Raw genomic sequence first — 22,780 nt, 5'->3', positions numbered from 1 at the left:
ATGTTCAAAATTGTGAAATCGCCTTGGATAGGCATAAGGTGATAAAGATTGGCGAAGCCCACCAAGCAAAGAGCAGTGCGTCTAAAGGTCGCACGAGGACCCAAAGTTGTCGTTTTTCGCACAAGAGCGATGAGATAGATTGCATAAGGTTTGTCTTTGCGATGTTTGTGGGAATTGAATGAATGATGATTTTCGCCTACTGGTGAAGGAGCGAATTTCTTGGCCAAAATGCCAAGGTTGGCAAAACTTGCCCAAGTGCCCAAGCTCACGCTTCTCAAGGAGAAAGTTTAAATCGCCAAAATCACTCTAGGAGTAATATTTTGGACTTCCAGGCCAAATTGAGAGAAATTTCAAAATTTGTTAAAATTACGAAAACTGGTCTAGGTCCGAAATTTCGCTTAAAGTTGCCAAAATTGCCTTATGGGCCGAATTTCGGACCCAGAGGCCAAAATTTTAAAACTTCAAAAGGTTAACAGATTGCCAAAATCACCCAGGGGGCCAAATTTTGGACCCTGGGGTAAAATCCTCAAAAAATTCAAAAATCCCCAAAACTGGCAAAAGGTTCAAAATTTACCTTCAGTTTGCAAAAGACCCCAAATGGTTCGAAATTCACTTAAGTCACTAATTTCGGACCCTGGGGCTGAAATCTGAAAATATGATAAAGTTCGCCAAAACGTTAAACACTCCGAAATTTGCGAAAATGGGCTTGAGGTCTGAGGTTTTTTCGAGTTGCAAAAGGCGCTGCGTGGTCCGAAAATGCCTCTAGTTCGCCAAAACGTTAAACACTCCGAAATTTGCGAAAATGGGCTTGAGGTCCGAGGTTTTTTTGAGTTGCAAAAGGCGCTGCGTGGTCCGAAAATGCCTCCAGTTCACCAAAACGTTAAACACTCTGAAATTTGCAAAAATGGGCAGATGGTCCGAAAATGCTTTAGTTAACATAAACATTTAAAAAACTCCCAAACAATCCCAAAGAACGAGGAATGGTCCGAAGTCTATTTAAGTGGGTGAAAGTCGCAAAATTCCAAAATGCGCTTATGGTTCGAAGTTCATGAAAACTCCGAAGTTTTGCCAAAAGACGCGAAAATCGCGAAGGACGCCTTGGGATCCGAAGTTCGTATAGCTTGCAAAGGGGCGCCCAATGGTCCGAAGTTCGCCCTGAGGGTTAGAAAACGCAGTTTAAGTTTGCAAAACAGCGCCATAGCTCCGAAATTAGCCATAAAACTTCAAAACTGCAACGTGTAGGGCAAGTAAGGAATTCGAAGTTAATAAAAATCCTCCATTCCCCCCGAAAGTCGCTTAGGTCCGAAGTTTGTGTGATAGCGCTCAAGCATTTCATCAAGGAAAACGTAATTCAAATTTGTAAAACCCCTCCATACTGCCGAAGTTTGCGGAAGAAAGGGATCGTGTAAGGGTTAAAAAGAGACAGAGCCAATTTCGCGTGATTCACATTCAAGGTAAAACACTGCACAAACCATTCCAGTCACTCGAGTTCAGATTACCAATTGCCCAAGGTAAAAATCACTTAGTCTAAAATGATAAATTCCTTTCAAACAACAACCGCGAAAATTCGAATTAAGGAGATAACCGTTCATCTTCGAAATTTGCAGAACTATCCATTCGTCTTTACGCAACAGGGTCGGCAATTTCTCGCCATCCATTTTCATCAAGTACGCTTTGTCTCTCTTGATCATCTGAAATGCTTATAAATCAAATAGATGTGTGTGCGAAATCCGATTAAAATGCTTAAATTTTCGAAGTTCGCATCTCTTTCCGCTTGTAAAACGTTGTGCAAAGCAATCAAAACTAGAATTTGCTCCTAAGATTTAACCAGAAATTGCATTTTCAAACTTAGGAGAATTTATCGAGCTTTGTCCCTGTTAAAAATTAATCCAGAAAGTGTTAAGTGTAAATTCGCAATCAAAATCTTCATGAATACTTTGGTTTAAATCAATCAAGCTTTTAGCTAGAAATGTCGCTCCATGTCCAATCTAAATTTTGAATTAATCCGTGAATGCTAGAGTATTCTCTATCTAACCCGCCTTATTTCTTTTGTATCGCCTCGTAATCCGCATCCGGCTGTGCAGGATAAATGCCTAAATCGGCGATAGAATCATCAAAGAAGCCCATTGTAGCCGAGACATCGCGAGCACCCAAATCAGATATCCCACGCAAAGTTGAAAGGATGAAGTATCAGTATCAAAGAGGAGGATTGAGGGAGTCAAAAGTTCAGAGCGTCTGGGACAATATCGGTGATACCAACCTAGGCCATATCGACATCCAGGACTTCAGGAATCGGGTCTTCTCCCCTAATGCATATGGCAAGCCTAGACAGATGGTGGAAAGTGGCATCGCCCAGGCGGCGAGATTTCCTCCAACAGTACAGAACTATGAGTTAGTAGTAGAGGTTGCCTGGCATTATCAGCCAAATTCCAGATTGGTGCTGCTCGAGAATATGACTCTCGCCAACTTCACTCCTGAGGCCATTGGCGATGCATTTGACATTCCCTTCCCAAACAATCCCACAACCACGACTATAGATGAAGCACAGGGGGCATATGATATGAATCCGGCCCAATGCAGAGCATTGATCAACAAAGAGTGGTACAAGGAGAGAAGGCTTTTGAACGCCAAGATTGTGAAAAAGACCCCCAAAAGTGATTTTCATAATGAGCATGGGGATATGGTCACATTACTCAGTCGAGTTATGGGACTTCCTAAATCCAACTACTTTGAAGAGTGGATGTTTTATTTCACAAAGCAAGTCTTCGCTGGGAAGTCTAAGTTTAATTGGGCCCAGATAAGCGACAACATCCACACTCAGCTGATTGAGCTTGAAACGAAGAAATACTTCACTATGACCTCTTATTTGGTCTACATGTTCGCCAAGAACTAGCCGCTGCCAAGTTTGATAATGAAAGGTGAAATCGGGAATGGGCCTGGTCAGGTAAAGGTCTATGATTGTTACCCGCAACTGCATTACCAAGATATAGCTCAGAGAGAAAAGAGCACCCCAGCTTATGCAGTTGGCCAATATGAGCGCGTCAATGATGCCTTCACAATACGCCTGGTCAAGCTAATGCAGGGAGGATTACACATAAGGCTCTCAGAGCAGGCTACAATTCTAGTAAAGAGATACGGGGCCTGGTTCATCCAATTCCCAAGGTTCTCCTATATCCGAATAGCAGGCTTTGATGGTGCCCCTCTCCGACTTCCACGGTACCCAACCAACAAAGTAGTTCTTATGGAGGTCACAAGGCAGTCACGTCCGGCCGGAATCTTACTCAGAGAGAGCAAGCAGGCTGGATTCGCATTCCCCATGATCATAGGCAACCAGGATGTCCACCTGAAGACCCCCACCCTAGCAGAGGAATCCCTCGCAAAGCTGGCCTCTTATGGCCTACAGACCATTTTCCGAGAAAATATTTCGATCACGATAATCTGGCGAAGAGAGCCTATGGCAGGTGGTACAGAGCAAAGGAATCAGTTGAAGACTATTGGAAAAATTGTTGTGATGACTAAGAAGTCCGGAGATGTGAATATTCCAGGCTGAGTGTGCAGCAAATGAGGCTCTTTGAATACCGTCGGGTCCCAAATCAACTCACAGATTTAGGGAATTGCCTTCAAGTTCAAGAATTTGAGGCAGTAAGGCATCTTTTGCCAGGTGTTGATTGGTCATAGGACCTGATCACTAATTTTGAGGCAGTCATGGCAGCCCCAGCAAGATACACAGACCAATGGTTACATCAGCAGATTGAGAGGCTAATTCATGAGGGAGTCCAGTTCACTTACCACCTATTGGGCAGCCTCGATTCTCAATCTTCCGAAGATGAGGGAACGTCCAGTGCACCCAGAGAAGAAATTAAAAAAACCGAGAAAAGAAAGAAAGCTAAGGCTTGCAAAAGGACTCGGACGTCCAAGAGAACAAGGGGGGAAAAGATTCCTATAAGAAGACCAGAGGTCACTTCATCGTCAAAGGACCCCAGTTCGTCCGACGATGTAGTGGAATTAGATTATATACCTGCTCCGCCTTCTCAAAGTGACATTGATGCGTTTGGAGCCGATGATCCTCCCGCGCCCGACATGCTAGAAGCTGAGCTAAGAGCCATTGAATCAACCCAACCGGGTAACCCAATGGAGCCATCCATTCAAGGGATCGAAGTGCATGAACCCACGCAACAGAGTCGCCATGAGCTGCTGCTCCACAATACGACCAAAGATGACTCTACCATTGAAGGAGAGCAAAAGACAGAGGAGACCCGCGAGCTCGAAAGGACTGAAGAGCAACCATCACACGAAGGCGCCAAACAACTGTCAGTGGAATGGGAGAAAGTTTAGCTGCAAGTAAGGAACTTGGCACCTCCCCCACCCCTCCGATAACAAAATAGCTGCAAATCTGTGATGAGTCGGCTGAAAACCTCAAAGAACAGAATGCAAACTTAACCATATCATCAGCCCAAACAATGCCTCAAGAATGGTTAATTGTCAGAGCCCAGCGCAAGGCCGCCACCAAACCACCTATCGACCTCGAGGACATATTCTCACGCATAGACCAAGCTAAAGCTAAGGGGAAGAAAAAGCCCAAGGCATATTCCAGAATGACTAAAGATGAGCAAAGGAACCGCACCCTTCACATTGCCACCCCTCCTGCAGATAAGCCAGTAGATCAGATCACACTGGCAGATTATAGCATCACGACTGTCCCCATTGGACGAGCCACTAAGGAGCAAGAAAAAGAAGAATTCAAGGATTCAGTGCAGAACATACTCAGGCAACTTGAAGAGGTAACAGCTGAGAAGGATATGTATCGGGCTCGTGCTGAGCAAGCCGAAGGGTACATCGATCAATTCCTGAGACCATTACACAATGCCTCCGAATCCCACATTCCCCCGACAGCATTGGCACAAAGGACCACAACAGAATTTGAAGGAGTACGGGACACCGCGAGGGCTGTCAAGGAATGGATACAAGGCATCAGAAAAAGGGGAGAACGAATCCTTGAAGAAGTGAAGGAAATGGCTCACCACCGAGAAACCACTTTGGTTAAGTTATTAGAGGTAAAGAGGGAATCCCTCCACATCCAGGAAGTGGCTGCCACTACTCTTCCCCTCATGAACGCTCTTTTCTGGACCCATGCACAGATTCCCACATTACCCACCATCCTAGATCCTCATAACATCAGCACTCTTAAGGAATGGTACTGGACTATCAGCATGAAGAATGATGCGAAGGAAATCATCAATAGAAAATACAATGCATGAGAGGTAATTCTGAAAACCATGCAGGAACTTGGCAAGATAATCCTTCGATCAATGGTTTCGGGATGGGTAAATGACCAATCTAATGAAGTGATACCGCCGGACTGGGAGGAAAGATTGGGAACAAATAAGATCACTTATTCCATTAAGGACCTAGGCTTCGCCGGTCAATTCCACTCGGACATGTTGTGCTTCGAGCGTAATCGTTCCAGTTGGCAAGATGGTCTGAAGCAAGTAGACCAATACCTCGAAGGCATCCAATATAAAATTCGCCATCCTCCTATGCCTCCATTCAATCTGCTTTTCAAATTATGTATTAGGTTCCAGGAGTATGTTCGTGAGGAATGTGCAGCAAGTCGACATCCCTGGCGGGAATATTTGCTTGAAGAAAGTCAATTTTTGATAAAAGGATTTGAAACTGGAAAAGAAAAAGTGTTTTCCTAAAAATGCACTTTTTTTTCCTTTTTAAATTTTGAAAAATGCACTTTTGGCCAAAAGGGTCATATTTGACTTTCAAGTCAACTAAGATGTAAAACTTTATGAATGCACCTTTCTGGATAATTTTGGATAAGTTTTAATTATCCTTTTTGGGTAGTTATTACTCATTTTGGGGTGGTTGTTGATATTTGCCTCCCATTTATGGGTATGGGCAGCCATGTTTTATGGATGAATCTGAGCCACTTGTTTAGATTAGATCTGGGACATTCATCCAATTTTGGAGCCTATTTAAAGGGGACTGGTTTCCCTTATTTTAGAATAAGTTCTTGAATTGTTGCAAAAGCTCTGGTGAAATTTACAGGATTTAATGCAAAGTTAAGATTGTTTCCAAATTTCCTTGTGAGTGCATGGTCTCCTTCACTAGTATAGAAATTTTTCAGTTATGTTTATTTCCTTTATATAGCATTTTCAAACAAACATCTGATAGAATCCTCGCAGTTCACACCATTGGGGAATGGCTGATTGCCTTTCTCTTTGCATGGTTAATCTGAACCTTTCATGCTTCATTTGGTTATTGAATACTCACTATGAATGTAAAAGTTCTAATGTTGTAGTTGATAACGTGAAAATCTTGTTTTCCTTTGAAGATTGCACTAGATTTAGGCGAACATTGTGCTTAAGTAGTTGGTGATGCTTAGTCTAGTTATTTGGAGGTGTCCGTCTGTTTCCTGAATCTGCTATCTTAGTTAGAATTTACGTTTCATGTATCTCTCTCTCCCATCCTTCCCTCCTTTTTTCCCTTTTTTTAATCAAGAGAATTTGCAGTCCCATTGAAGACAGTATCAACTCAACTGAAATCATTTGATAAGAAAGATCATTAAAGATTCCAGGGAACTTATCTATAAATAGCCCATCTCACCGTAAGTCCCCCTTGTGTTCCCAACCTAAACACACCAAACCACTGAGAAATCCCACAGTCAAGACCTGACAAACGAAACCTTGAGGTTATCCCCTTTGATCAAACGTAAAAAAACACCACTAGGGATTTCCTTATCTCAAGAGAGGATAGGATACTCAACTGGTTATTCTATTTTGTGTTGGCCGTATGGAGTTTACAGCAATGCGATCCCAAACACGTCAACAAGTTTCCATATAGAAAAGGAGTTATTTCCTTTCAAATATACCAATTTCAGTATCAGTAACCTCCAATTCATTTTACAAATAAAGAAAAACTATATTCATTTCTAGCAAACACCATTTGCAAAATCATAGATTTCACTATATTTAATCTTCGTGATTGACTCAAAACTACTTTTACAACAAAAATGACAACATTTGCTTAGTAAAGGATGTTGTTTGGGTTAATTAATGTAGGTACAAGCATTTCAGAGGGCTATGGATATTGCACTCAAGAAGTTGGTGGGTAAATGCATTATCATTTACTTGGACAATTGCACTGCTCTCAAAAGATAGAAGTCACCATAGTGAAGACCTAAGGATAGTAATGGAAAGATGTTGGAAACATGGAATCTTCCTAAACCAAAATAAATGTATATTTGGGGTTACAAAAGGTAAATTAATTCATCATGTCATCTTAGATTGTGGAATATCTATTGACCTTGAAAGAGTTGAATTTATCTTGAAGATCCCTCTCCCAAAGAAAAAAGGAGTTATAATCATTGTTCGAGAAAATTGATTTCGTAAAGAAGTTTATATCCCAAAAATAGTGAGAACTTTGAATGCTATGTTGAAAAAAGATGTCAAAATAGAATGTATCCCTATTGTAGAGAATGCCTTTCAGACAATGAAAAGGACTATTGCTAATGCCCCTGTATTTATCAAACCAGACTACATGCAACCTTTTTATGTCTACTCCCTTGTGTCTGAGCATTCAATGGTAGTTGCATTGACACCAAAAAGAGGAAGTTGGTGATCAAAGACTTTAAGAGTTTGTCAGTTCTATGATTGATAAATAAGCATTTGCTTTGGTAAGAGCTACCAATAAGTTTACACACTACACATTACGTAGTAAAACATTATCCATTATGCTTAACCTACCAATAAAAGATACACTAACACAACAATCTAGGAGAAAGGAGGGAGAAATGGGTACGCATGTTGCAATAGTTTGATCTTAAGATTCAACCAATGAAAATAGTCAAAGGCCAACGATCGAGCAAAAGCATAGTCTAAATCAATCCTCGCGTAATATGCCATGAATATGCTATAATATCACTACAAATAATTGGGACAAATGTTTGCCACAGCGACATTGTGTCCTACTTGTCAAATCAAAGGTGTCCTCGCCATATGAAATCAACAAAGAAGAGAGCTTTGTGGATGAAGTGTGCTACCTTCACAATCAAATAAAGCACTCTAGATAGGAGAAATCATAAAGGGATCTATTTGAGATTCCTGACAAATGAGAGGAAGCAGAGTGATTAAAGGAATTTCATAACAAATTTGGTATTGGGCATGGTTCAAGTAACTCCACTACATATCAATGTCATAGACTAGGTAATATTCACATTGTATTTCAAAGACATAGATATACAAGTACACAATTTCATACCTCTCAAGTTGCAGCTCACCATGAAAATAGCCCAACAATGCCTCTCTAGCCAGTTATTGAAACTCATATGTTTGCACAATCGAAATTCGACTACTAAGTAATCATGCTAAATTCATCAACTCGATGGATAAAAGTTCAAGCCTTGAATAATTCTACAACTCAGATGGTAATCAAGATTTTATAACACGTTATTACCAAGTTTAAAATGTCTTATGCTTTGGTATGTGATAACTACCTATTGGTTGTGTTTTTATGCACATTCAACACAAAATAAAATATCCCGAGATATCCTACTCTCTTTTGATTGAAATCTTCTTTGTGCTAAACAGTTGAATTGTGTGATCACAAATACGACTCCAAGGTTCCCAAATGCGTACGGATGGTATAGTTGGTTCGTTGTGATTCGCTAGTAATCTCAAGGGGGACTTACATAATTGTTTGAGTAAATCAATCTAAGGGTCTGCTGATTGTCAACACTTGTAACTTTCTCTTTTGGAATGATTTTGCAATAAGTGTTTTTCAATCCTACTTCTACTAAGACTTGGAAAAAGGAAAAAAGGGTGAGGGTTTAGGAAGATAATTCTAATCTTAAGCTAATCCTATGAACTCTGGAGACAGAAATAGCAAAAGTGGAATTTAAACCAATTCTTGTTTCGCCAAATTCAACAACTACACAGGAACAGTGCTATCTTCTAAGGAATTCAAAAGATTTTTATATCACTTATATTCACCAACATATTGAAGCATGATGATCAAGGCTTGAGGTGAAGGAGGATGCATATTGCAAGGGAACTCAAATAATGCGGATAAGGAAGATCGACACTTCAAGGATTGGATGAGGATTTCGGGACAAAGATTCCAGAAGGCGAAGATGAGGACTAGATCAATCATGAAGAAGACTTCACCTTGATGATGAACAAATGAAGGTAAGCAAGTTCAAGACATGAGCACAAAAGGATTTCACATCAAGAAATCAGGAACTACATCAAGGGATTTCAGTATCAAAGAGCGCCAGGGAAGGAAATATTTCAAGATTCCAAGATTGGGAAAATTTTCCAAACATAAGGAGGGAACAGTTAATAGAATTCCCTAACATAAGAATGAAATGCTAAATATCATAAGGAATTCCAAGCATCATGAAGAATGTTCAAGGCAAATTGATCAAATCTACATGCAGGCTGAGGTGGCATCCCAGTCGCCATTCGTTCAATCAAAGGGTACCAAGTCAGCATTCATTCAAGGATGGAGCAAGTGACACATGGCACTACATCAAATATTATTTTACCTACCCTCATCTCTCATTGGCCAATGTAATGGTGGTTGTAACAAACCCTAATTAGGGTTTCTACCTTTCGATCTTGGCCATTGATCTTAAATCAATCTGAGCCATTCATTGTAATGAGACCTCTATATATACCCCATTACCTCTCATTTGTAAGGGAGAGATTTTTGAGAATTGTCAATTATATGCTGCAAATTTGAATACAAATCATTGTTCCATTGATGGTGATTTTTGTTAAGTGTTGCATGCATTTGTGGTTCTCATTGCCTCCAAATTAGATTAGAATTTGCTTTCAAGTATCTTATAGCTTGAATGAAAGAATTTGTTGAATGCATTTGTGTGGAATCCATTGAGTCCATACCACTAGCCCCTTGTTGATTGTAAGTGTGCCTTGCGTGGTCAATTGGAATTTTATGAACTTAACTTCAATTGTTATACGTCCATTGTTATGCATTAACTTGAATGGTATCAATGTTTGATGGTAATGATTTGAAAATCTTTGGCATACACCTTAGATGATTGCACTAAGCTCGTGTCAAATTGTTCGACTTTATGGTGAGACCTTGCCTAGTAGGATTCCATTGAATCATGCATCCTTTTCTTGCACTCTAGGCTTTAGAATAGAACTCTATAAACCCTTTCCTTTTGATCTTTCTTTGTTAGATTAGTTAATCCCACGTTCCCGCAATGTCTAATTGTTCAAGCATTCATGTGCAACGTAAGTCCCCTTGTGATTCCACCAATATCACATCAAACCATTGAGTTTATCCACGAGTCAAGACCTGACATTATGTAACCTTGGAGTTGTCTCATTTAATCGTGAAACATAGCATTTGAGAGACTTTGTTCAAGTGTGGATAAGATACCTTGGTATTTTATTCTGTGTGCGATTGTGCATAAAACACACCAACACATTCCAAAGTCAAAGCATGCAAACCTGACATGAAGACCATCAAGTAACAATAAATAAGCATGGCCTTGTACTCCACTTGATGGCAATCCTACAAAAAGCATTAAATGTGCCCTTGTAGCTCCATGAATGATAGTAGCCAAGTCGCAGAGGTTGGTGGAGCATTAACAACCTTGAGTGTTGATCACATCATCCGAAAGTGTCGCAAGTCATCAGATGTCGGACATCAAGCCCTGCCACAAGGGGAGAGGAGTGGGAAAGTTGGGGATTTTGAGATTCCGAGGTCAAGAAGGAAAAAGCTTGGAACCTGGACGTTCCGAAATTCTGGGGTCTAGAAGAAAAAAGTCTTGGAACCTGCGGGTTCCAGGATTCCAAGGTCCGGAGGGAAAAAGCTTGGAACTCAAGGGTTCCGGGATTCCGAGGCCAAGGAGGAAAAGGCTTGGAACTTGGGGGTTCTGAGATTCCAGGTTCAAGAAGGAAAAGGCTTGGGAACTAAGAATTCCAAGATTTTGGGATTTCGGGTTCAACAAGGAAAAGGCTTGGGAACTGGGAATTCCAAGGTTTCGGGATTTCGGGTTCAAGGAGGAAAAAGGCTTGGAACCTAGGAATTTCGAAATTCTGAAATTCCAAGTTTAAGAAGGAAAAGGCTTGGGAACTAGGAATTTCGGGATTCCGAGTTCAAGAAGGAAAAGGCTTGGGGCCTAGGATTCCGAGATTCTAGGGTCAAGAAGGAAAAGGCTTGAGAACTGGGAATTCCGAGATTTCAAGATTCTGGATTCAAGGAGGAAAAAGGCTAAGAACTTGGGGATTCCAAGATTCCAAGATTTCGGGTTCAAGAAGGAAAAGGCTTGGGAACTGGGGATTTCGGGATTCCGAGTTCAAAAAGGAAAAGGCTTGGGAATTGGGAATTCTAGGATTTCGAAATTTCAGGTTCAATAAGGAAAAGACTTGGGACCTGGGGATTCCAAGTTGGGAACTGGGAATTCCGGGATTTCGGGATTCTCGGTTCAAGGAGGAAAAAGGCTTGGAACCTGGGAATTCCAAGATTCCAATATTTCAAGTTCAAGAAGGAAAAGACTTGGGAATTGGGAATTCCAAGATTTCGGGGTCAAGAAGGAAAAGACTTGGGAACTGGGAATTCCAAGATTTCGGGGTCAAGAAGGAAAAGGCTTGGAACCCACCTCCTAACAAGACAACACTGAACATTTCATGATTCCATTGGTTTTGTCCTTGATCAACTGGGGCAACGCTGGTCCATGGAACATATCTTTGATCAGTTCTCACTGATGGACCAAAGGTGTCTTAAAATGACAACGGTTTCTTTACTCAAGACCTTCCTTTCTTTAACGTGTACCACAAAGAAGTGGCAACTTCTCAATTTCCCCTCATCTGGGCATAGGTAGCTCTAACATGGCATCTTTAAAATGCTCCTTCAAGGACAACTTTCTACTTGCAAAATGCCATTTTGGTTTATCAATCTTGTCCTTTCATTCACCAACTATTCAATCTGAACTACCATCTGCTTCATTTGACCTTTGCAAACACATTAGTGTTGGGTCACCAATACTGGGTGTAGTAGGCAACTTTGGCACTAGGGTAGTGGAAGGACAACCCTAGTGTGAGGAGGTGAGAATTGAAATTGGGGAGAGAGGGAGTGAATCATAGCTCGAGGGAGAGTACCTTAAAACTGCAACCTTTTGATCATCTCATCCCATTTTTCAAGACTGGCATTTACATCCATGAGTTTCTTTCTCATTCTCAAGTATTATTCTTCCAATATCTTCATGTCTACCATCTGTTTCTTGATGTTATGATAATTAAACTGTGCTATGACCCTTTTCTAGCAGTTCAAGTTTTGTCAACCTAATTAGGACTCGCAGGGTTGCCCCAACCTAATTAAGTTTACATATAGAAAGGTCTTTATTATGAAAGACCAATTGATGAGTTCTATTGTTAGGTTATTTGTGTCTAGAGTTTGCCTCCTCAACGAGGCTCTACTTTCATATTTCAGATATTCAACACTTTGGCTATTCCCTTTCATCTGCTCTGATCATTTAATAGCATAATGAAACAGCTATGACCGTCCCTATCAATTTCATTATGCAATATAGAACTATTCTTACACATGAAATAAAAAAGATAAGCTGCATTGGAGTATTATATTTCAAGAAAAATACATTTACAGGCTTTCAAGAAATATAAGTTTATAGGCTCCCAAGTAATGAATAAATGAATTCACAAATAAATTAAGACAATCAAAAAATCTAAGGAACCAAGTTACAGAATTAAATCATCTTTGACCGATCACACTCTAAAATGTTTATCATCACTCCAGCCTCAAATAAAGAACATTGATATTCTAGTCATTTCTGCTATTTTGGTATCTAGAGAGTCCCATGACAGTAACATATAACATAGGTGACGATGAATCTAATATTTGATAGTCTTCTACTATAAAATTTGAAGAAAATAAAAAACAGAAACCTAAACAAATGCATTTTATCTCTAATGCACGGAAACTGAGAAGTTCCCTGACAGACAGGTCTAATGTTCAAGTACTAGGGGTGCCAATTTAAGGTGCTGAAGAGAAGAAGCAATAAGGGGATAGATAAAATATTATTCAAAATTTCAAAGCACATGGAGGAAAAAGGATTCATTTTATTGTTTGAGAGAATTTTATTTTGAAGATCTGCTTCTTTCTGTATTTAAATGGGATAGATAAACTATTTTCCAAAGTAGCTCCAGAGAAAAATGGATCCACCACAAAGCTACATTTCACTGTTTAAGTATTTTATTTTATAGCTCAAATTCACTTAATATTTAAATTATCTTCTTGCTTACATTTAACATATCTCCAATGGCGTATGCATCATATTCCAATGAAACAGCCTCGCCCTCTTCATTCTGCAATAAATAATTGCAGTGACAAATTAACAAAGAAAAAGAAAAACAATGTTTGCCAGCTTAAATCAGATTAAATTTGCAGTTTGAATGAAATGATCCTCTATAAAATGTCAGAATATAAGTCATTTTCTCTTCAGACAAAATTACATGACTGACCTGTGTTCCCGTAGAGTCTATGTACAAGAAAACAGGTTTTTCAGGATTATCAAAGTCCAACCAAATAAGTTGAGCCAAAACGAGTTCTGTTATTTCAGCATATAGCTGGGCAGAAGAGAGGAGATGAGTACGCAAGAACTATTACTTCCTTGATCAACCATAATCTACCAACAATTTACTTAGCTTTACACAATAATTAAAGGGTAAGCTCATTAACTAACAATAATGCTTAAAACCATTGATACACTTTTCATATCAGTCACACTTACAGGCACGTTTAGGTAAATAATTCGATTATCTAAAAGCAGAGAAGGCAAATCTGGTGGTGGACTCCTGGGTTTCCTAAATCCTCCAGAGGCTAGTGTCGTACCAGCCCTCATACTAACTTCAGGATTCTTCGAATACTTTTTACTAAGCAAACCATTATAACTGTTGTAATAACTTGAACTTGATAAGGATTCCTGTAAATCAAACATAAAGACCTTTTTGTGAAAGAGAACATATCAACTTATCCATACAAATACATATAATAAATTGAAACAATGAAATGCATCAAGTTAAAATGCAATCATAGCAAACATGTTAGATCAAACAAAATCAGTAAAATGTTAAAAACTAATAAAAATAGCTGCTATTCAAGGAACAAGATGTTAAACATTGATTTAACAGCTTTAAGCTAATGACATAGAATACATGAAAATTTAAAAGAAAGAAATTATATTAATGTTAACAAATGACCAAAGTGTAGGTCAATGGAACTGGGAAATAGAACTATAGGCAATAGCATGAGGTGTTAATGAATTGTAGCTTCGATTGGATTATTCCTATCGATGAAATCAAATGCATAAGTGGCCTACCATCCTTGAGCATTTGATCTCTATCCTTCTTCTGTATTCTGCTATGATTATTGGTTATCATATACATGATTGAAATATAACTATTATTAATCATGCTACTGATATTAATCATGCTGTTAATTTTGTTCATATCATTAATGTTAATCATGCTGTTAATACTAATCACATTGTTGATATTAATTTAGACATACATCGATATTGAGTATCGATATCCACATTGCTGATATCAATATCATACTATGCTATCAATGATAGCATACTATGATACCAATATCATATATATTAATGTTGCATTGATGTCATTATGGTTCGATAATGAGTATCGACCTTGGTTAAAATTATAATATGAATCGATATTAGTATCGATGATAATTAACAGCCAACACACGTTGATTAACATTACTTGTGTTCAGTGGACAGACATGTCTACGTAGAGACATGTCTCTACGTGGACTATGTCCGCATAGAGACATGTCTCCACTCATTAATATTTATATTCGATCCGATATGACTTGGGAGGTACCGAAATCGAGAGGTACCGAAATCAATAAGTGCTAAACAACTCTCAGCAATATATATATATATATATATATATTGGAATCGTTGGATCAAGAATATATCGGCAGCATTATATATACAGTTCTGATCTGCATTGCAATCTCATTGTATTGAAGCATCTCCTTATTAATATTGATATTAAGAATTCTGCAGATTGATATATATTCATATTACATTGATATTAATATATATCCAAGAAAAAATTATAGACATTGTGATCAACATATTATTTATAAAAATTTAAAAATACTATAACCTCTAAATCTGATCAAACTCTAACATGGTATCAGAGCTAGCATAAGGAAGATCCGATTAGATTGATAAAGAAAGGCAAACTAACCACCATTAAATTCTCTAGATTTTCATATTAAGCAAAATGGTGAATGGTGTTAGAGTTGAGGACCGACTTGAAGGAGCTGCAAATTTTGTATCTTGGAAATTTAGAATCATGCTTGCACTAAGAGAACATGATTTTAACACATTCGTGGAGAAGGCAATACCTATACCTGATGAAGATGATGAGAAACTTCTATGGACGAAGAACAACAAGGAGGCTATGAAGATACTAGTGGATGCAGTGAAGGATCACATAGTTCCAATCATATCCAAACTATATACAGCATATCAAATGTTCACAACTCTAGAGAACATGTACGAAATAAATAATACTAGCAGGGCTCTTGCTCTAAAACACCAACTCCACCATGTCAAGATGAACAAGGGAGAAACCATCACGTCTTACTTCATGAGGATAACAGAGTTAAGAGATCAGCTATCCATCATTGGACAAAAAATTCATAGCAAGGAGTTAACAATGCTGGCTCTCAATGCACTCCCTACATCTTGGGAAGCATTCATACAAGGGATAAGTGCTCGATCTAAACTTCCTAAGTTTGATCGTTTAAAAACCGAATGCATTCAAGAAGAGTCAAGGCTGATAACTAGAGAAATTGGATTAAACATCTCAAATGAAGAGATTCAAGTCTTAAATTCTAATTCTCATAAGAAAGGGAAGAAAGGCAACTTCAAACGGAAGAAAGGAAAGGACTCCCATGGAAAATGCTCATTCAAGAGAAAAAGGGACATGTCTAAAGTACAATGCTTTAGGTGTGACAGATATGGTCACCTTGCAATGAAGTGTCCGGATAGGCCTAAGCCTCAAATCTCCCTAGCAAAAGTTAGTAAAACAAGCTCAAATAAGAACTCTGAAAGACTTGTATTCTATTCAGCCCTATCAAGCCAAGTATCTACCAGCCTTAATACTTGGGTCATAGACAGTGGAGCATCCTGAAATATAACAGGACTCAGAGAACATCCTGATAGCCTAGAGGAAAATTCAGATGAAGAAGTCACCATTGGAGATGATTCCAACTACCCTATGAAAAGAATCGGAACCTACACTATTCAACTAAAATCAGGCATCTCTCTTCAACTGACAGACGTATTGTTTGTGTAGGGTACCAAACGAAATTTGGTTTCCATTTCAGCCCTTGAAGACAAAGGATACCGAATTACTTTCATGGATGGTAAATTTCTAGCATGGCCTAAGAACTCAAATATAAAGAAAGCTCACACCATAGGAGTTTGACATAGATGCCTATACAAACTTTACACTCCTCCTTCTCAAGCCTTAATTCATGAATCTTCTATTGCAAGTGAGATATGGCATAGAAGATTAGGGCATCTTCACTTTCGGGCGTTGCCTTCAATAGAGAATATTGTGACTAGATTACCTAAACTAAAACAAGATCATGAAAGAACTTGCAAAGGGTGTGCCTGAGGAAAGAACACAAAGGGCACCTTTCATAGTAGTGAAAGTAAATCTAAAAAAAGTATTAGAACTCATTCATACAGATTTATGTGGACCTATGACAGTAACCTCTTTAGGAGGATTTTTGTACTATGTTATTTTTGTAGATGACTACTCTAGGAAATCATGGATGTATTTTCTAAAATGTAAAGAGTCTAATGAAGTCCTTATAAGATTTAAGGAACTCAAAGCTCTAGTAGAGAATATGTCAGGCAAAAGAATCAAAAACCCTAAGGTCAGATAATGGGGGGGAATACATTTCTAATAACTTCAAAGACATTTGTAATAATGCTGGGATTAAGAGGGAGTTCACTGTTCCTTACAACCCTCAACAAAATGGGGTAAAAGAAAGGAAAAATAGAACTATTGTAGAAGTAGCCAAAGCTATGATGCATGACCAAAACCTTCATACCTCCTTCTGGGTTGAAGCCTCTAGTACTGTTGTTTACATTCAAAATAGATGTCCTCACTCCCTTCTAGATAACAAAACCCCTGAAGAAGCATTTACAGGGATAAAACATGACATAAGTCATTTTAGAATCTTTGGTTGTCCTGTTTACATCCACATACCCAAAGAGAAAAGATCTAAGCTAAAACCCTTAGGGAAAAAAAGGGAATATTTGTTGGCTACAATGAATCATCTAAAGCCTATAGAATTATATCCCTAGACAAAAATTAATTGAGCTAAGCAGGGATGTAATATTTGAAGAAGATGTTGCATTCAAAAGATCTAAAGACATTAATGAAATTGATGATGAGTCTCCTCTAAATATGGAAGAGGATCATGCTTCTGAGATTCAGAGGGAGACACATGAACCTATAGAAGATAATAATCACAATTAACCTATGGATTCTGCTGACGAGCCTAGAGACCCTACTATGAATCGTAAAAGACCTCTATGGGCAAGAAAAATGATTCAAGAAGCTGAAAATTATGCGGCTCCAAAAGGAACCTTCAGGGAAAGTAAGAGACCTAATAGATATTCCAGCTATGTGGCACTTATGAGTGAAATCATCAAATCGGAACCTTCTAGTGTTGAGGAAGCCTTCAAACATCAAGTTTGGAAAGATGCCATGACAGAAGAATACCAATCTATACTTAAGAACGATCTCTAGGACATTGTACCTAGACCAAAAGACAAATCAGTAGTTTCATCTAAATGGCTCTTCAAAATCAAATATGTTGCAAATGGGAGCATTGAAAAATATAAAGCAAGGTTTGTTGCCAAAGGTTTTTCACAAAAGGAGGGAATTGATTATGAAGAAACATTTGCTCTAGTTGCTCGATATACCTTCGTCAGGGCTGTGATTGCTATTGCCGCATCAAAGGGATGGAAGATTCACCAAATGGATGTGAAGACTGCTTTTCTTAATGGCATAATAGAAGAGGAAGTGTACCTAAAGCAACCTGAGGGATTTGTGGTACATGGAAATGGTTCTCATGTTTGCAAATTAAAGAAGGCTCTATATGGTCTTAAACAGGCTCCTTGAACCTAGTATGAGAGGATAGACAACTATCTTTCAGGATTAGGTTTCTCCAAGAATGATGCAGATCCGAACCTTAACTTAAGGTAAGCTTGGTATGGTAGAAATGTAAACTTATCTGAGATTGAGCCTCAACAATATAAATTTATTGTACTAATATATTTGAAAGATGTTTAATGTGTAAACTCTTTTGTCATGTGTGTGATTACATGAACTCATGGGCCCCTATGAACATCTTGAAAGGTGGCGATCTTTCAATGATGTACACTTGTTCTTATGGTTAGTGTTGTAAGGTGACGACTTTACAATAGTTAAACCTTACTATCATGATGGATATCATGTGACTTGATATCCGTGGACATGCCATGATAGTTCATATCTCTTAAGTGATATTAACTGAGTGGCAAGTAACCACAATGAGTTATATTACTAAGATATTTCATGGTGGATATTATGTGATGTAATATCCGTGGATATGCCATGAGCAGATATTCTTTTGGTAGGCATCATGTGACTTGATGCTAGTGCACATACCAGAAAGGATATTGTGAGTATGGTGAATATCATGTGACTTGATATTCATGGACATGCCATTACTCTTGATGTCACCATGAGGTGACATCATTTATGGCCGATATCATTAGACTTGATATTCGTGGATATGCCATAACTCCTGATATCACATTGAGGTGATATCCCTCCCACACAATATATGGATCTATGGTGTTTACATGAGGATAGTAATCATCCTCCCTAGCTAAGAGGGAGTGTTAATGAATTGTAGCTTCGATTGGATTATTCCTGTCGATGAAATCAAATGCATAAGTGGCCTACCGGCCTTGAGCATTTGATCTCTATCCTTCTTTTGTATCCTGCTATGATTATTGGTTATCATATACATGATTGAAATATAACTATCATTAATCATGTTGTTAATTTTGTTCATATCATTAATGTTAATCATGCTGTTAATACTAATCACATTGTTGATATTAATTTAGACATACATCGATATTGAGTATCGATATCCACATTGCTGATATCAATATCATACTATGCTATCAATGATAGCATACTATGATACCGATATCATATATATTAATGTTGCATTGATGTCATTACGGTTCGATAATGAGTATCAAACTTGGTTAAAATTATAATATGAATCGATATTAGTATCGATGATAATTAACAGTCAACACACGTTGATTAACATTAGTTTGTGTTCAGTGGACAGACATGCCTACGCTATGTCCCCGTAGAGACATGTCCCTACGGAGACATGTCTCCACTCATTAATATTTATATTCGATCCAATATGACTTGGGAGGTACCGAAATCGATAAGTGCTAAACAAGTCTCAGCAATATATATATATTTTGGAATCGTTGGATCAAGGATATATCGGCAGCATTATATATACAGTTCTGATCTGCACTGCAATCTCATTGTATTGAAGCATCTCCTTATTAATATTGATATTAAGAATTCTGCAGATTGATAGATATTCATATTACATTGATATTAATATATATCCAAGAAGAAATTATAGAGGCATTGTGATCAACATATTATATAGAAAAATTTAAAAATACTATAACCTCTAAATCTGATCAAACTTTAACACGAGGAAACCAAAAAGAGGCTCCGAACAAGCTATAAACTATATATAACTAAATGCTACACAAAAACTGACAGGAATTCTGACAAACAAAAATGAAGGGACAACAAAAAGTATCTTTTTCCACCATCAGGAAAGTTCACAGAGCAACTCTCATGCATAAAGTTTTGTAAGATCTTTCAAGAACAAATTTTAGTTTTTTACTCGGGTTTTGAAAAAATGAACTTGTTATATAACTAATCATGTCCTTAACAATTACCCCCCACAAATGAGGCCCACCCAACATTCTCATAGGAAATAGATGAGAAGGATACCTTTAAAAAGTGTGAGTATTAAATTAAAAATTGATGGGGTTTCAATGAAGAATTTCAATTTGTTGATGCAAGCAAGCTCCTCAGAGATAACAAAGGTACGGTTCTCAGGGCCTGTGTGTCATGTACATCTGATGCAACTAAGTTACTAACATTGAGGCAGAGGCTATATTGCTTTTGGCAATGACACGATGCTGCCTTTGAATCAAAATACAAATATCTTTAAAATAAAAGGCAACTTTTCACAGACTATTTGCTATGTCACAAGGTTTATGTTCGAGTTCACTGAAGACAAAAATGGAAACAGGTTTGTCTACCAATTAAATTTAGGATTAGATTCAAACAAAATAAATCTACAATTTATTTATTTATTTATTTATTTATTTATTTATTTATTTATTTATTTATTTATTTATTTAATAAATAAATGTATTAAAAAAAACATATTAATATTAGTAATTAGGTAAATTGTTAAAATCTCAATATATTAATATTTTATAAATTATACTTATTAAATTATTAATAAATGTGTTCAATTTCTCATGCTGATGGGAGCCAAAGGGTTCAGCCTTCTCTTTCTCTTCACAGCAAGGCTCGATGTGTCCCTCTAGTTAAGGGTTTCCTTCTGAAGTTCAATAGTGCTTCTTAGGGAACCTCTTGTCTTTCAAATGTGAGCTACTTAATTTAGGAACATAAAGGAAATATTGTATGTAGTGCTCACATGAAATGGTCCCACACAACTAAAAATGAAGCTAAAACCAGACCGTTACTTCTAGATTTAAGAATCACTATACATTTCAGTCATAAAAAGTTCCATATCAGCTTGTCTTCTGCAGCTCTGGTGGGGAATCTTGGTGATTGAATATGGACTGGCTTGTTTGTCTGATGTCCATCTAAGTTTTGTTTCCCTTTTTGGCATCTTTCTATTTTAGTCTACTAGTCACATTGTATATGACTCTGCTTGCTTCAGGTTCATACGTTTTTGGCATTGAGGACAAAATTACAAACTTGAAATTTTAACATATCTTTTTTGACTCGCTACAAAAGGGCCAGAGACCTAATCCCTCACTTTAGCAAACAAAAAAAAAATGTTTTTAATTTAAAAATTTAAACCTAAAAATAAAACTAATCAAAAAAGTTCATAAACAAAAGATTATTAAAATTTTTAATATAAGTGGCATTAAGAATTCATTCACATTGCTTCTTTCTAGATGGCGCTCAAATTTCACCACCTGCTTTCTACAGCCAATTACTCAATGCACTTCCTCTTGCTGCTTGAAACCTATTGTAAACATTGCTTTCTGCTCATTCAAATTCTAGAAATGCAGACCTAATCCAGTTGGCTGCAGTATTCTTAAATGCATTCATATTATTCTCCTGAGGTTCAGTTTGGTTGGCAATGAATGGGGTATCAGACCCATTATGTCTGTGTCACATCCCGATCCTATGCCAGCTTTAATATTTTTGCATGAATGCATACTTGCCTTTATTAGAAAAATAAAATGCCTACATTATTAATTATTTAATTGACTTCATTTTTTAAAATAAAAAATGTATAGTGTTTACATGTATATATATAATATTTTTTATATATAAAATTAAAAATGTATAGTGTTTACATGTATATATATAATATTTTTAATAATATATATAAATATATACGTAAAATATATATATTTAGTGTTTTTAAAAATATACTATTTATTTTAAAATTAAATGTTTTAATTTTATTTTATAAATATATATATATATATATGAATGCATATGTTAGAAAAAAAAGAAAACAAAATGCATGTCTCAGTTATTTTAATAAACAAGTATATTTATAAAAACTCGTATATTATATTTTTTTAGAAATACAAAAAACTCTTATAAAAAAAGAGACTAAACTTATATTATGTTAAATAAAAATTATTTAGAGTTCACTTTTTGAAAAGAAAACTAGAAGTTTTATTTTAAATAAAACCATATATATTATGTACTTAAAAAGAAGCTTATTTAAGCTTTACTTTAAATAAGCTAAGTAAGCCCACTTTAAAAAAGGGTAACTAATGCATTCTTTTTATATATATAGGAGAATTTTTAAATCAAATCGAATGATAGTCTTATTTTTTTTATTAAATGCTACTTGGAGTTCTATCCAACGAAAAAGAACTGTATTCTTTAAAAACTAAAAGTACGTGGGTTTGTAAAGAGGCTATTTATTATAGTGAACAGCATCTTTAGTTGCTAAAAACAAACAGACAAGCAATCTTTAAAGGAGATAGAGATAAAATCAGAAGGGGAGGAAGTTTATAAAGGGAGATGGATTAAGGAGATTGGAGAAAGGGATCCCTGTGCTTACAAATTTCACTACATGTATTTTTTCAGTCACGGTAGTGTTGACATGTATTTTGTACACAATCATACACAGAATAAAATACCCAAAGGCATCTTATCCTCTCTTGAATAAAGTCGCTAACTGCTGAAGATATCGCAAGAAGGATCAGTTAGGATGACTCCAATGTTCTTTTTAGTAGGGTCTCTACGTGTGGATAAGCACCAGTGGTCGTTGTGATTGCTGTGTCATCAAGGGGCCTTACGTCGCCGAAGAATTTCCTAAACTAAACAAGCTTTCAAAG

General features: G+C 37.2%; 1 protein-coding gene across 1 annotated transcript in view; it reads right to left on the bottom strand.

The window, feature by feature from the left end:
- The window catches only part of LOC131060668 (ATP-dependent Clp protease proteolytic subunit-related protein 1, chloroplastic), a 61,545-nt gene that overhangs the window by 13,081 nt on the left and 25,684 nt on the right, over nt 1-22,780 (bottom strand). Inside the window, exons 3-5 of the mRNA XM_057993989.2 lie at nt 13,787-13,978; nt 13,518-13,622; nt 13,299-13,361 (exon numbers count right to left, since the gene is read on the bottom strand). Of these exons, the coding sequence (XP_057849972.2) occupies nt 13,299-13,361; nt 13,518-13,622; nt 13,787-13,978 (360 nt within the window). The remainder of the gene's footprint in view (nt 1-13,298; nt 13,362-13,517; nt 13,623-13,786; nt 13,979-22,780) is intronic.

The sequence above is a fragment of the Cryptomeria japonica genome, chromosome 10, assembly GCF_030272615.1.
Source record: "Cryptomeria japonica chromosome 10, Sugi_1.0, whole genome shotgun sequence".
NCBI lineage: Eukaryota > Viridiplantae > Streptophyta > Pinopsida > Cupressales > Cupressaceae > Cryptomeria > Cryptomeria japonica.
This window is presented reverse-complemented; position numbering and strand designations above follow the sequence as displayed.